A 15,056-nucleotide genomic window follows, 5' to 3' on the forward strand; every position below is an offset into this window, starting at 1 on the left:
TATATATAGTATAGACTATAGTATAGTATAGACTATAGTATAATATAAATATAAGTTTATATGTATACTATACTATACTATACTATAATATATATACATCTTACTATATATAAGCTATATTTGATTTATATACTATATATATACATCTTAAGATATACTATATATACATGTATATCTACTATATATATATCTAGAATATCTAGTATACTATGTATATATAGTATATCTTAAGATATATATGTAGTATAGTATATATAGTATATCTTAAGATGTATATATAGTATAGTATATATAGTATATCTTAAGATGTATATATAGTATATCGAATATAGTTTATATATCTTATGAGATGTATATATAGTATAGTATAAATATAAGCTTATATATATATATATGTATACTATACTATATTATACTATATGTATAGCTTAAGATATACTATATATACATGTATATCTACTATATATATCTAGTATACTATGTATATATAGTATATTTTAAGATGTATATGTAGTATAGTATATATAGTATATCTTAAGATGTATATATATTATAGTATATATAGTATATCTTAAGATGTATATATAGTATATCGAATATAGTTTATATATCTTATGAGATGTATATATAGTATAAATATAAGCTTATATGTATACTATACTATAATATATATACATCTTACTATATATAAGCTATATTCGATTTATATACTATATATACATCTTAAGATATACTATATATACATTATATCTACTATATATATCTAGTATATCTAGTATACTATGTATATATAGTATATCTTAAGATGTATTTGACAGCCCAACGCCTATTTTTGACAGTTAAAAAAAAAAAAGTTAAAAAAAATAGCTGTTGGGCCCGCTAGGCCCACTAAGGGGACCGGGCCGGTCCCGGGCCCTGGCGGGCCAAACGGTCCTGGGCCTGACGGGCTCAATCATAGGACCGGCCCACGAGACCGGACCAGGCCCGCTAAAACCGGACCAAATGGTCCTGGCCCGTTTAGCCGTTTGGCCCGTCTGGCCCGCGGTCTTGGGCCGGTCCCGGGCCTGGACCGGCCCACTTGCCAGGCCTAGTCGCAGGTGCGAAAATCGCTGGGGCGGTGAGGGCTTTAATTGCGGGACTTAGACCTTTTTCCTCACATTTTAATTTAGTCTTGGGGAGATTTTGAGAGCAAATTTGAGGGGGATTCTCATCAATATCCCGAGGTAAGTAACTCCCACCCATTTTCAAGTTAATTACGCAGTTTTAGATAGATTATACATGAAAAAGATTGTGAAAACTTGTGAGATTTGTGAACAACCTAGGGTTTTGGTAATAATAGGATTTGACCACGAAATTGGTTATGGAATTAAGTAAAAATTATATATTAGAGTTCATGAGGCTATGGGTAATATTTATTTTCAAAAATTTCAAGAATCCGGGCACGTGGGCCCTAGGGAGAATTTTAAGAATCTACCAATTTGGGTTGGGTAATTACTCTAATAGCTAAATTATAAAATTTTAAGTATATATTGATTAAATTATATAATACTTGACTAGCTTTAGATTGTTAGGCATCAACTTGGAGCTTTTAGAGCGGATTAGTGGATCGAACGTGAGCTTGAAAATGAGGTAAGTCTCTTGCCTAACCTTATAAGAGGGAACTCATCCCCTTAGGTGTATCTTGTTGTGTATTACTTGTGTGGGGAGCTACGTATGCACTAGGTAACGAGAGTCCATGCGTAACTATATTCCATGATATGTCCGGTAGTACAGAGTATTACTATTCTTGTGGGATCGGGTCGTTCGCCTCGGCAACTTCGGGCTAAATAATTGAAACGGGTTCCAGTTTGGATATAATTGAGTTAGGGTCTTCACTGCCAGTTATGAGATGTTGGTGATGTGTTACAGATTCATGTTGTGTTTATTGTAGTTGCTTTTATTTTTCTCATTGATACCTGTTGTATGTTCATCATGGTTACTTTATGCACTTTCATTATTATTATTCACCTTTAGTAAGTGTCAAGTCGACCCCTCTCACTACTTCTTCGAGGTTAGACTAGATACTTACTAGGTACGCGTTATTCTTTGTACTCACGCTACACTTCTGCACTGATGTGTAGGTACTGAGACAGGTTCCACCAGTGGTCACGCGAGCGCGTAGCCGGTCATTACGGAGACTTAGGGGTGAGCTTCTTGCCTTGCTACGATCCACAGTACCGGAATCTCCTTCCATCTTATTTACTATTCATGTCTATCACTTTCGGACATCAGTTTTAGTAGTTATGTATATTCTCTAGATTGCTAATATATTTGTGGCGCCAGGTTTGGAAGGAAGGGGGGGGTTGTAGTACTTATGTACTATTGTACTTGTCATTCTTATCACCGCAAAGTATATACTTATTATATTGATATTTTGTTTAAAAAGACGTATCCCAGTTGCATGAAATATAGTGTAATTGGAAATATGTCAAAATGGGATAAATAAATAGTAGTTTCGCTTGTGGGCTTGCCTAACGGCGATGTTAGGTGCAGTATCAACCTAATACGGAACTGGGTCGTGACACCTGCCGCGCAGACATAAGTCTCAAAACCAGAACGATCAGAATTACCTGGACCTGCACAAAAATATGCAGAAGCGTAGCATGAGTACACCACAGCAGTACCTAGTAAGTATCAAGCCTTACCTCGGTAGAGTAGTGAAGAGGCTAGGTCAAGACACCTACCAGACATGTAAACATGTGCAGGATATAACATAAAGCTAACAATGGAAAGAACATCAATGTAAGGTCAACAACAGAAGGATTACAAATTTACAATCAACAGAGAACATAATGGAAGCACGAATGACAACACGAAACAACTAGGTAATAAAGCAACAACATAGTTAGAATACAGATGAATATGAATGAATTCAAGTAAGGAGAACCGATGACAACTCAATCAATCAAATTATTCCTAATGCACGAATTACAACAAAAATTACCCGAAGTACCACTCCTCTAAATCTTAAATCATAAGTCACAACTTCGTAATCTTACACGTATGGCACCTCGTGCCAACCTTTTCCAGATCACTTTCGCACCGCAAAATCCACGTGCTACCATGTACATCGTATTCGTATCAATATCAACTAATATGATCGATGAATGAATTTAAACATAATAAAACACAATTTCAAACTTGAATAAAGTAGAGCATTAAATGAGATATTAAACTTAATTTAGAATTCAAATAAAGTAAAATAAAGAAGTGGTTGTGCAAATATAGTATCATGTGAGTTTAGTTTAGAAATAAATGAGATGAAGTAAAATATCGTATTTAAACAAAGTAAAACATCAGTTAAATTTAACGAGTTAAATATAGAATTTGTTAAAATAAGACATGTTAACAATGCTTAAGTAAATTACACAATAATAAGGTGATGAGTAGAATTTGAGAAATCAATTAAAGTAAAAATGTGCTAACCATTTAAATTAGTAAATCGCCGAATGAGGTACAAGTTTTGTTTTTGAAAGACACACAAGAGAAACACCTTAAAAATTCATTCACTTAAATCCGCTAAATTATCAACAACTCGGCCGGATATAAGATAACGACCATGTGCACATAAATTCACTTTGACAATCAATTTATCAAGAAATAAAGGAGGCACAAATTTGGCATGTTGAAGCAAGACAATATATCACGTAGAATGCATGACTCACACAAGAAGTCAATATAGTTCCATTATTAGAATACTAACGGTTAACCAAATACGATCAAAATACAATGAAGTGATTTAAGAAACAACAATAACCGTCCTAATATAAAATGTATCATGAGAATCACAACTAGGAATAACCATAATATCACACCAATTAAAACATATATATCTGTTGCAGCGTGCAACCCGATACCACACAATAATAATAATATTTGTTGCGGTGTGCAACCCGATCCCACCATATCCTCATTTATCAATATCATAATCCTCCCTTATTCCACTATATCATCATTATCATTATTTTTGCGACGTGCAACCCGCTCCCCAAGCAACATAAATTAAGCAAAACAAATTACAACTAACTACGGTATGTCACAAAATCAATGCAATAACGAAGTTACACAAAGATATCGCAACGGATGAGGAGGTTACACGATAACTCACAAAATTAAATAGCAAAAAATGATGATTCATAAACCAAGACACGATTTTCGAGAATCAATTAACAATGAAGGCATATGACAGATAAGGCATGTATTCGACCAGTAATTGCAATTAACAATTAAAACATATAAAGGTGAACTTGACAAACGAAAGATAGAACATTTACTAACAACTTCAAGTAAAGCACGTAAGGGCAAGCCTAACAACAAAAGATAAAATATGAAACGATAACTTCAATTAAATGCATGAAAGAACCATAATAATCTAAACCGGTCAAATACCACATATAAGACCATGTACACACTCATCACCTCGTGTACACGCCTTCCACATAATTCAAATAGTACCATCAATCCAAAACCTAAGGGGTAGTTTTCCCCCTCTCCCCCCCCCCTCCCCCACAAAATTAGCCAAGATACTTACCTCAATTTGGCCAAATCAATACACGAATTATCTTTTTCTTTACAAAATTCACCTCCGCTCGGCTCAATCTAGCCAAGGATGACTTAAATACATCAAACAATGCAAGAGAAAATAATTTCAATTAACAAAGCTACGATCCTACAATTTTCAAAAAGTCAACAAAAGTCAACCCCGGACCCGCCATAACCCCAAGGGTAGGTCTTGACTACACATAACCCCAAGAGTCTATATATGTATTTTGTTTTCAAATCCGAGTCCAATTCAACTCTCAAATCTCAAATTTTTATTTTTAAAAACTTTGACAAAATTCCCCAAAATTTCTCTTATATTCTCATGAATTTGATGTTAAATCTAATATATAATCATGAAATATAGTTGGCAATTGATTAAAATCACTTGACCAATAGTTTGGTATGAAAATCTCCCCACAAAATCGCCTCCCACCGAGTCTAGGGTCCAAAATATGTTAAACTGAAGCTAAGTCTCGAACTATTCAGCTATAAACCAGCTGCAGATGTCGCATTTTGCCACCTGGGGTTCAAAAATGCAACCCTCACAATTGCAGAGAAAGGATCGCAAAAGCAACCCCAGCCAGGCCTGTGAAAGTCGTACTTGCGACACAAAACTTAGCAAATGTGAAGATGTCCCACCCAGCACCTCGTCGCAAAAGCGACTGGTATCTCGCAAAAGGGATCCCCCTTGTGTTCGCAAATGCGAGACAAATCCTTGCAAATGCGATGTCCCTTCCTCAGCATCCTAGGTTCACAAAATTTAGGACCACCTCGCAAATGCGGTGGTATCATTTGCGACAAAAACATCGCAATTGCGATGGAACCGGCAGTAGCACTCCAATTTCCACAAAACCAATCTGAAACCAAACCAAAACTCCCCGAGCCCCCGAAGCTCCAAACCAAATACCCACATAATTCTAAAAACATCATACGAACTAGCTCACATGATCAAAATACCTAAATAACACATAGAACCATGAATCAAATACCAAAACGCATGAAAATCACAATGAACTTCAAGATCTTCTAGAATTGCAACCAAGCATCCGAACCACATCAAACCAACTCCAAACGATACCAAATTTTATAGGCAAGTTCCAATTGATGAAACAGACCTATTTCAATTCTAGAAACCAAAATCCGAACCCGATAGCCTTAAAGTCAAACCATGGTCAAACTTAGGAAAATTCCAAACTTTTCAATTGTCAACTTCCGCCAAATGGTGTTGAAACCTTCTAGGAACATCCAAATGCAAATTCGGGCACACGCCCATATCCAAAATTACCACCCAGGTCTACCGGAACCGTCAAAACCCTGATCCGAGGTCAAATATTCAAAAGTCAAACTTGGTGAATTCTTTCAACTTCAAGCTTCTCAAGTCCCGTGTTCCTTCAAAATAAATTCTGAATCACTCAAAAACCAAAGCCGACCATGCATGCAAGTCATAACACACTGTGTGAAGATACTCATGATATCAAACTGCTAAACTGAACGTAATTGCTCAAAACAGCCGATCGAGTCATTACGGATGGTTCCAATAGGTTCGTATCATGATTTTGGACTTGGGTGTATGTTCGGATTGAGTTTTAGGTGGATCAGTAGCCTTTTTACACTTAATGTTGAAAGTTGATATTTTGAAGGTTTTAGAATTCTCTAAGGTTAATTTGAAGTGGACTTTGGCGTTATCAATGCCCGTTTGGGATTTCGAGCTTTGGAATAGGTGCGTACTGTGATTTGTGACTTGTGCAATTTGATGCCATTCCAAGTTGTGCAAGTGTGATTTGTCATGTTCGGAGTTAATTGAAATACGTTTGAAGCTTGGGAGTTGATTAATTTTGTTTGAGGTGTGATTCTTAGTTCCGGTGTCATTTTATATGTTCTGGGGCTTCGAGTAGGTCCGTAGCATGTTTATGAGTGTGGTGGTACATTTAGACGGGGTCCCGGGTGGCTCGGGTGTATTTTGGACCATCCGGAGTAAAGTTAAGTTGGCTGAAATTTGTTGGTGTGCTTCACGATCGCGAAGGTTGTCCCGCGATCACGAAGATGGATGGAGGAAGGCTGGGATTTTATTTTTTGCGAACGCGAAGAATTCCTCGCGAATGCAAGAGAGGATCTAGTCCTTCTTTGTGAACGCCTAGACAACTTCGTGAACGCGAAGAAGGTTCAAGGCGGAGTGGGCAGGAAGGTTGTTGGATTCGCGACTGCAGCTGGGGGACCGCAAACACGAAGGGCAGGGGATGTTGGGCATCGCGTATGCGAGACTTAAGGTCACGAACGCGTAAAGTTAGGAGCTGGGTTGAGCCAGCTTGGCCTTCGCGATCACAAGGCCTTTAAAGAAGGACGGGCCAGGGCAGACTTGAATTTAATATGGAACTTAGCTCTCTTTTCTCGCATGGCCACTTGAATTCTACGATCATGAAAAAGAGCAGGCCTGGGCAGACTTGAATTCTACCCACTTTTGAGTTAAATACATAGATTATTGGTAGATTTAACATGGAATTAGTGTAAATATATGGGATTTTGTTGGAAATATAGGGTTTGGTAAAATTGGGATTTGACCACAACATAAAATTATGGAATTGGGAATAAATTAAATATTCGAGTTTGTAAGGTCACGGGTAACAGTTATCTTTGTAAATTTTCAAAATCCAGGCATGTTTTCCCGGGGGTGACTTTTATGGACTTTCCGAATTTTGTTGGAAAATCAATTGAATAGTTAAATTATGAACTTTTGAACAAATATTGATTAGTTTGTATGACTTTTGACTAGTTTCGAATTATTCGGCATCATTTGGGGATTTCTAGTGAGGTTAAGAGCCAAGTAGTGAACTTGGAAGTGAGGTAATATCTTACCTAACATTATAAGAGGTAATTATACCCGTAGGTGTATTAATTGTTGTGTGCTTCTTATTGTGGGAGTTACATATGCACAAGGTGACGAGAGTCCGTACGTAGCTAGATTCATGCTTATGTCCGGGTAGACTTAGATTCACATCATGCTTTAAATATTCTATTTGGAATAATCATGTTTGATTGATTTCTTTAATTTATGACTAGGATTGAGAGTAGAATAAAAATAACGATCGAGTCTCTTACCTTGGAAATTGTGGAATATCTGAAGAACAATCGATTCGTGTCTCATCAACTCGCATGCTTCTATTCTAATGGGATCGGGCCTTGGCAGTATGGTAACACTATTCTTATTGGATCGGGTTGTTCGTCTCGGAAGTACTGTGTAGAACTATTCCTATGGGATCGGGCCGTTCGCCTCGGCGGACTCGTGCGTAATACTTGAGATTTGATTTGGTATTGATATCAGTTGAGTTCGTGCCTTCTACGCCGATTATGATATTTTAATGATTTCATATTGATCCATGTATGGAAATTTATTATTAAAGTCTATCTGCTTCATTGATACTTGTTGTATTTCGTACATGTCTATGTTATGTATTTTATTATTTGACCACTAGTAAGTGTCAAGTCGATCCATCGTCACTAATTCTTCGAGGTTAGACTAGATGCTTACTGGGTATGCGTTGATTTACGTACTCATGGTATACTTCTGCACTAATTGTGCAGGTACTGAGATAAGTACTTCCAGTGGTCACACAAGCGCGTAGATGCATCGCACGGAGATTTAGCGGTGAGATGCCTTCCATACTCCGATCTGCAACACCCGGAGTCTCCCTCTACCTTATTTATTATTTTTATCTATTTCATTTCAGACAATAGCTGTAGTAATAAGTATATTCCCTAGATTTCTCATGCACTTGTGACACCAAGTTTTGGGGGCTTCTAGTGAACTTTCACAGTTGTACTTGTTGTTACTATCACTTTACTTTATGTACTATTTGTTGACGGCCAATTTTAACCCTCCCTTTTTAAGTTAATTTATTTATACTTAATAATTTATAATAAATATTTTTAAAGTGTTTTCTAGTAGCAAATACATATTTTTACGAATTAATTAAGTATTAGTTTTAAAATTAATCGCGTAGTATTAAAATTTTATGTAATTACAAATATATTCACTATTTTAAGATTATTAAAATAACTCTTATATATATATATTACATAGGTCTTATAATTAATTTAATGAATTACTCTTTAATCTCTAGTTAATTAGACTATTGTGTGAAATTCGAAATCAGTGTTGCAATTTAGAAAATAAAGTATTTTTTATAAATAATTAATTAAAGTAATTCGTAGTATTAATAATTATAATTTTACCATATTTTATTGAAAATTTTTAAGTTTAATCAAATTAAATTCAAAAAGGGATTAAAAGATAAAAGGGCGGCTACAATTTCAATTCTCAATCAAATGTAAAATTGTCACGCCCCGAGCCTGGGGGGGCGAGATCGGCACCCGGTGCCTCACCTACCCTTGCGTACCAACTTGCGACTAAGGGATTCTAAACATATAATATCATACTTTGTCCATGGGCCACATTGCAAGATAATTGCGAATGCTGACTAAACATCAATATAATGATGGGTCGACAAGGCCGTCATAACTACTACAGCTGGAAAACCAACAAAATATACATAAAAGGCCTACAAGCCCAACATACTGCACTAACTGACAGGATATGTCTACAAGCCTCTATTGATGGATATATTGTGATCGGAACAGGGCTCCGACCTACTCATATCATATATACATATCTACACAAGATGTACATAAAGCTCTAGACCCGGCAACTCCAAAGGGCATGGAGCTTACCGATCAAGCTGAACTCGGGCAACACCTAATGAGGCGGTCTACCCGTCTGTCTGTCTGAACCTGCACACATGAAATACAGTGCCCCCAGAAAAGGGACGTCAGTACGAAATAATGTACCGAGTATGTAAGGGAATATACTGAAAGCTGAAACTGAACTGATAATATAATAACTAAAAGTAACTGGGAGTCAAAGATAATCTGAAGATATGCTCACCTGCTGGTACTGACTCAACTCTCTCAATATAGCAAGTAAAATAGTTGTCCGGCCTTATAAAGCTCGATATATATAACTGCTCTACTGTAGTAGGCTCGCTCATAGGCGCTCGGCCACAGTAGGCTCGGTATATAACTTACCATCTGATCAGAGGTTTTCCAATAGGGGCCTGCCCATCGATTATAGCTCGATGGTAATAAAAATACTGTAATATTTTATATAGAGGCTCTCTGCTCTCTTGACTGGAAAAAGACAATACTCAATTAAATATGAAGTCTCGATAAGGAGAATACTGTAATTTATGAGACTAGGATAATGTATATAAATTCGGGAGTATGAACTTCTCTTGATGCCTCGTTATCAAACACATGTAATTACGAGATCATGCCAAAATGAAGGAAAGGTTTAGCCTTAACATACCTGAGTCGATTCTCTTGACAATCCCTCTAACACATGTTAATTTAGACAAAACATGTGACAGCAAGATCGGAGTAGGAAAAAATCCGTATAATATTCTTGAGAAAGATTGCACCGTACTCCCATATAATTGCAACATCTAATGTTTTGAACTATTAAAGATGCTATGAAATCTCACATTGAATTCTTGAAGATGCATATTTTGGCATTTGATATATGCTTAAAGTAGAGATGCCTTTTGTTGATGCTTCATCTGTATTGTTGTAATACAAAACTTTTGGCTCCACAAGTAAAGCTCCAAATAACCATGAAGGAATATTTGAAAGTGCAAATCTCCATACAAGGTAAAGTATTTTGTTTGGTTAGCTTCTAGGGAGGCTTCCTTACGTAAAGAAATATTTAGAGAGGGGATTTACAATTAAGTAATCATGTGCCCTCTTTGTCGTGACCATTAGTAAGACAACAATTGTCTTTGTATTTGTTGCAAGGTTTCTCGACAACTTCATCCACATTTTGCCACCTTTTTTGTGATTTTAAGAGTCACTTAGTTGTTCTTATATGGCTTCCACGTTAGGGGCTAATCTTTATCAAATAATTATCCACTTAATTCTTTAATTAACTAGGCAATCTCTCATTACCCAATAATAAGAATTATCTCAAATTACTTAAAATACTACTCACTTTTAATACACTATATTCTCACTTTTAAATGAAGAATAATTTTCGATGTACCAGCAAACTTCAAAGGAGTCGGAATTGGGGCAGTCCTGATTTCGGAATCTGGACAGCACTATCTAGCATCGGCAAAGATAAGATTCCCTTGTACCAATAATATAGATGAATACGAAGCGTGCATCCTTGGAATCAAAATGGCAGTCGACATGAACATCAAAGAACTTTTAGTCATAGGAGATTCTGATATATTGATACACAAGGTCCAAGAGGAATGGTCCACCAAGAATGTCAAGATACTTCTGTACCTGCACTGCGTGAAGGAGCTATGCAAGAAGTTCACAAAGATTGAGTTCAACCGGGTTCCACCAAATGATTTAAAGGTAATGGGTTCACTTTGGTCATTCGCCGCTTGGGGCATAGACATGATTGGACCCATAGAGCCCGCAGCATCAAACGTACATCATTTCATCTTGGTAGATATCCACTATTTCACCAAATGGGTCGAAGCATCTACTTACAAGGCCGTCACAGAGAAGGTAATGGAATATTTTGTCTGAAACATCATCTACAAATTTGGAATATCGGAGTCTATCATCACTGATGCCGCTAACCTCAACAGCGACCTCATGAGAGGAATCTGTGAGAAGTTCAAAATCGTTCACCGCAATTCCACAACCTACAGACCACAAATGTATAGGGCAGTTGAGGCAGCCAACAAGAATATCAAGAGAATTTTACGGAAGGTAGTGAATAATCACAGACAAAGGCATGAGAAACTACCTTTCGCTTTACTGGGTTATCGGACTACCATGAGAACATCCATTGGGGAAACATCGTACATGTTGGTATACGGCACTGAAGCTGTGATACCTATAGAGGTTGAAATACCGTCTTTAAGGGTCATTTAAGAAGCAAAATTGGACGATGCAGAGTGGATACGGGTCAGACATAAGCAACTCATGCTCATTGACGAGAAAAGAATGGATGTAGTATGTCATGGTCAGCTATATAAGAATAGGATGGCCAGTACATTTAACAAGAGAGTGAAGCCCCACCAGTTCGCATCAGGGCAGTTGGTCTTAAAGAAAATCGTTCCCTGTCAAGAAAACGCCAAAACAAAGTTTGCAGAAAACTAGCCAGGTCCTTACGTGGTTCACCGAGCACTGTCTGGTGGAGCTCTAATCTTCGCAGAAATGGATGGAAGAGTCAACACGAAGCCCATTACTTAGACGCAATCAAGAGATACTATGTTTGAAGGCAAATTGAGCTAGGTTTTAATGTAATAGAACTACGTTCAACCCGACTTCCCATGGAGGGATACCTAGGAAACCCACATAAAGTTCGGTTTCTCTCCCCCCTTTTCTCTTGTAATAAAAAATCCAAATATCAAGTTTGTACGTTGCTCAGGAACTACGCCTACTTGATTTTCTCATAAAGGAATACGTAGGCAATCCTCATCGGATTCAGTCATCTTTTGTAATTAAACTATGTTCTGGCCTGATTCCATTTGGATACGTAAGCTGACTGAGTCAGACTCGGCCATTTTCATTCTTAATCTCATCATTTTGCATATGTTATAATCGAACTACGCTTTGACCTGATTCCATTTGGATATGTAGGTTGCCTGAGTCAGGCTCGGTCATATTCATCATATCTTACCATAATCCACGAACTACGTTCGGTCCTGATTCTGTTTTGGATATGTAGGCAACCTGAAAGGGTTCAGTCCTAACCTTAGCAAAAGCCTTGTAATGTATTAGTACAAATTAGGATGCAGTCCTAACCTATGCGTGTATTTTTTTTTATTTTGTAGGAACAAACACCGCAACGTGGAAATATTTTTAGCAGCAGACCAAACTACAATGCTATGAGGGGTAGCCAACCCATTAGCGGGCCTAGGATCCATGTTCAAGACGATCAGTGAAACTTAAAATTGTCAAATCCTTCAAATCAAGCAGCAAAATTAAAGCTATCATGAGTGCTTAATCCTTCGTCTCGCCATATCATCATAATACGATAATGGGGCTCAATCCCTAAAGTCTTCCCTCCAGAACTACATGAGGTCTGATCCTCTTTAACCTGAGGTATGTAAGCAGATCAAAGCCAGAATTCGGCCCCAATATCTCCAAAAGTTTTCTCAAAATCTTCCCAGATTCATCCTTAACTCAATCCTGCAATTCACAATCTTCATTCCACTCTTGCAACACATGCCTAAAGTCGGGACAAAATATGCTTTAGTTCAATTTCTTTACCCGAAAACTCTTTCTTTATCTCCGGTCAAAGAGGGGCAGCTGTCGACGGCCAATTTTGACACTCCCTTTTTAAGTTAATTTATTTATCCTTAATAATTTACAATAAATACTCTAAAAGTGTTTTCTAGTAACAAATACATATATTTATGAATTAATTAAGTATTAGTTTTAAAATTAATCGCGTAGTATTAACAATATGTAATTACAAATATATTCACTATTTTAATATTATTAAAATAACCTCTATATATATATATATATATATATATATATATATATATATATATATATATTACATAGGTCTTATAATTAATTTAATAAATTACTCTTTAATCTCTAGTTAATTAGACTATTATGTGAAATTCGAAATTAATATTGCAATTTAGAAAATAAAGTATTTTTATAAATAATTAATTAAAATAATTCGTACTATATATAATAATTATAATTTTATCACATTTTATTGAAAATTATTAAGTTTATTTAAATTAAATTCAAAAAGGGATTAAAAGACAAAAGGGATATAATTGCAATTCTCAATCAAATGTAAAATGGCTATTCTTCAAATAATTTTCAGCCCAATTGCTAAGGCCCAAACGGAAATACCCAGTCCAAACACCCCATCTCCATTCCAATGTGGCAATCCAGGCCACTCTCTTTGCACCAATCAGCTTGCGCCATGTCACCACTCTATAACACTCACACAAGAAACAAAATGAATCTGAGTCGTCTGTTCTTCAGATCAACGGCTCACAATTGGTCTCCATTTCTCTTTCATTTAAACACCAAGAGATCTAATCGCAACCGTCCAAAATCCCTTAATCCAGCAGCCACCAAATATTCCCCAAAAAAAATCCTAAATGATCGAATTATCAGGGTCGTTGCTCATCAGATCCATCGGCCCAAGCTCTATCTATTATAATTTAACCTAGAGGCGGACCTCCTATAACCCCAAAATCCTAATCATTTCTCTTTGACACAGCCTCCATCATTTCCTTTTCCTCTCTTTTTTCTCTCATCCCTTCTAACCCATCAGTCATGAAAACCTTGCACGAATCAGTGCAAGGTCACAAGACCTTCACCAAATCGTCCTTCCCTGCTTCTCCATCCCCAAATCCCGCTAGTTTTCCCTTTTTGCTCTTCAAATTAATGAGATTAGACGTGGCCAGTAAGGTTGAAACTCCATTCTATTCTTTCTTACATATTCGTCTTCCTTGTCCCCTAGGTGATGAAGCCAGTGAGTCCAGTTTCCATTTTCACTGATTAAATTCAAAACCCCGAATTTGAAACCCTAGACCTAAATGATGAAACATCATTTCATCTGTTTCTCCCCTCGTTCTTCCAAATCAGAGCATGCATGTGCATGTTTCGAAGCTTCATTATGAATATTTAGTACCATGAGGTCAAACGTAGTGACCTTTGGATTTTCGTGCTTTGTCCGATGGATTTTCCTTCAACTGTCAATTGCTCTTCACTCTGGTAAAAGTTTCATTCATTTTTCCCTCTATTATTTTCTGATTTCACTAAATCTTGTTGTCATCATCGATCTTTCGTCACTTCCCACTATTATTTTGAATCTGTGAAACCCTAAGAGCCTTAAATGGCACTATAAATAGAGCCTTTAATGTTCTCATCTACAACGACCTGACACTAAAAAACAACCTAACAACATCTAAGAGTAATTCCAAGATCCCAAACCTAGGGTTTCTTACTGATTTTGTTTCTATTTTTTTAGTACTTTCGCTGCTTCGAGCTTGAAGCCTTGGGGTCTTAAGAAACTAAGAGAGATTTCACTTTGGTATACTACCCTCGAAAAGGTCAGTACATTCCTAACTTTTCTCTTTTGACGATCTTATTAGAGTGCTATGAACATGCTTATTGTCTTCTGTTAATTGTAGTTGCTTGTGATGTTATCATTGATATACAAAATGTTATCTCCTTGTTCATGATAAAGTGCTATTGGTCTGTGATCTTTTATCATGTTTCTGAGTATCCTCAAACTTATGTCGACTAGCCTGTTATATGACTCTAACAACTCTTATATAGGAATCCTAGTAGTCTACATTTCCCTTAATGTGCTTTAAATGACTGCTCCTGTTTATCTAAACTTTGAAGTTTTTCAGTGATGATTCTTTTGTGATCTCTACCTCTACATATTGTTTTCCTGCCTTCTGTTTGTCTTGTGGTCAAGT

General features: G+C 36.6%; 1 protein-coding gene across 1 annotated transcript; it reads left to right on the forward strand.

Annotated features, from left to right (window-relative positions):
- The first annotated feature begins 10,806 nt into the window (after positions 1–10,806).
- LOC104112183 (uncharacterized) lies at positions 10,807–12,536 on the forward strand. Its single transcript, XM_070185158.1, has 2 exons — positions 10,807–11,148; positions 12,426–12,536. The coding sequence occupies exons 1-2, from the start codon at positions 10,807–10,809 to the stop codon at positions 12,534–12,536; spliced, it is 453 nt and encodes a 150-aa protein (XP_070041259.1).
- Positions 12,537–15,056: the final 2,520 nt, after the last annotated feature.

This window comes from Nicotiana tomentosiformis, chromosome 9 (genome assembly GCF_000390325.3).
Source record: "Nicotiana tomentosiformis chromosome 9, ASM39032v3, whole genome shotgun sequence".
Classification (NCBI taxonomy): Eukaryota; Viridiplantae; Streptophyta; class Magnoliopsida; order Solanales; family Solanaceae; genus Nicotiana; species Nicotiana tomentosiformis.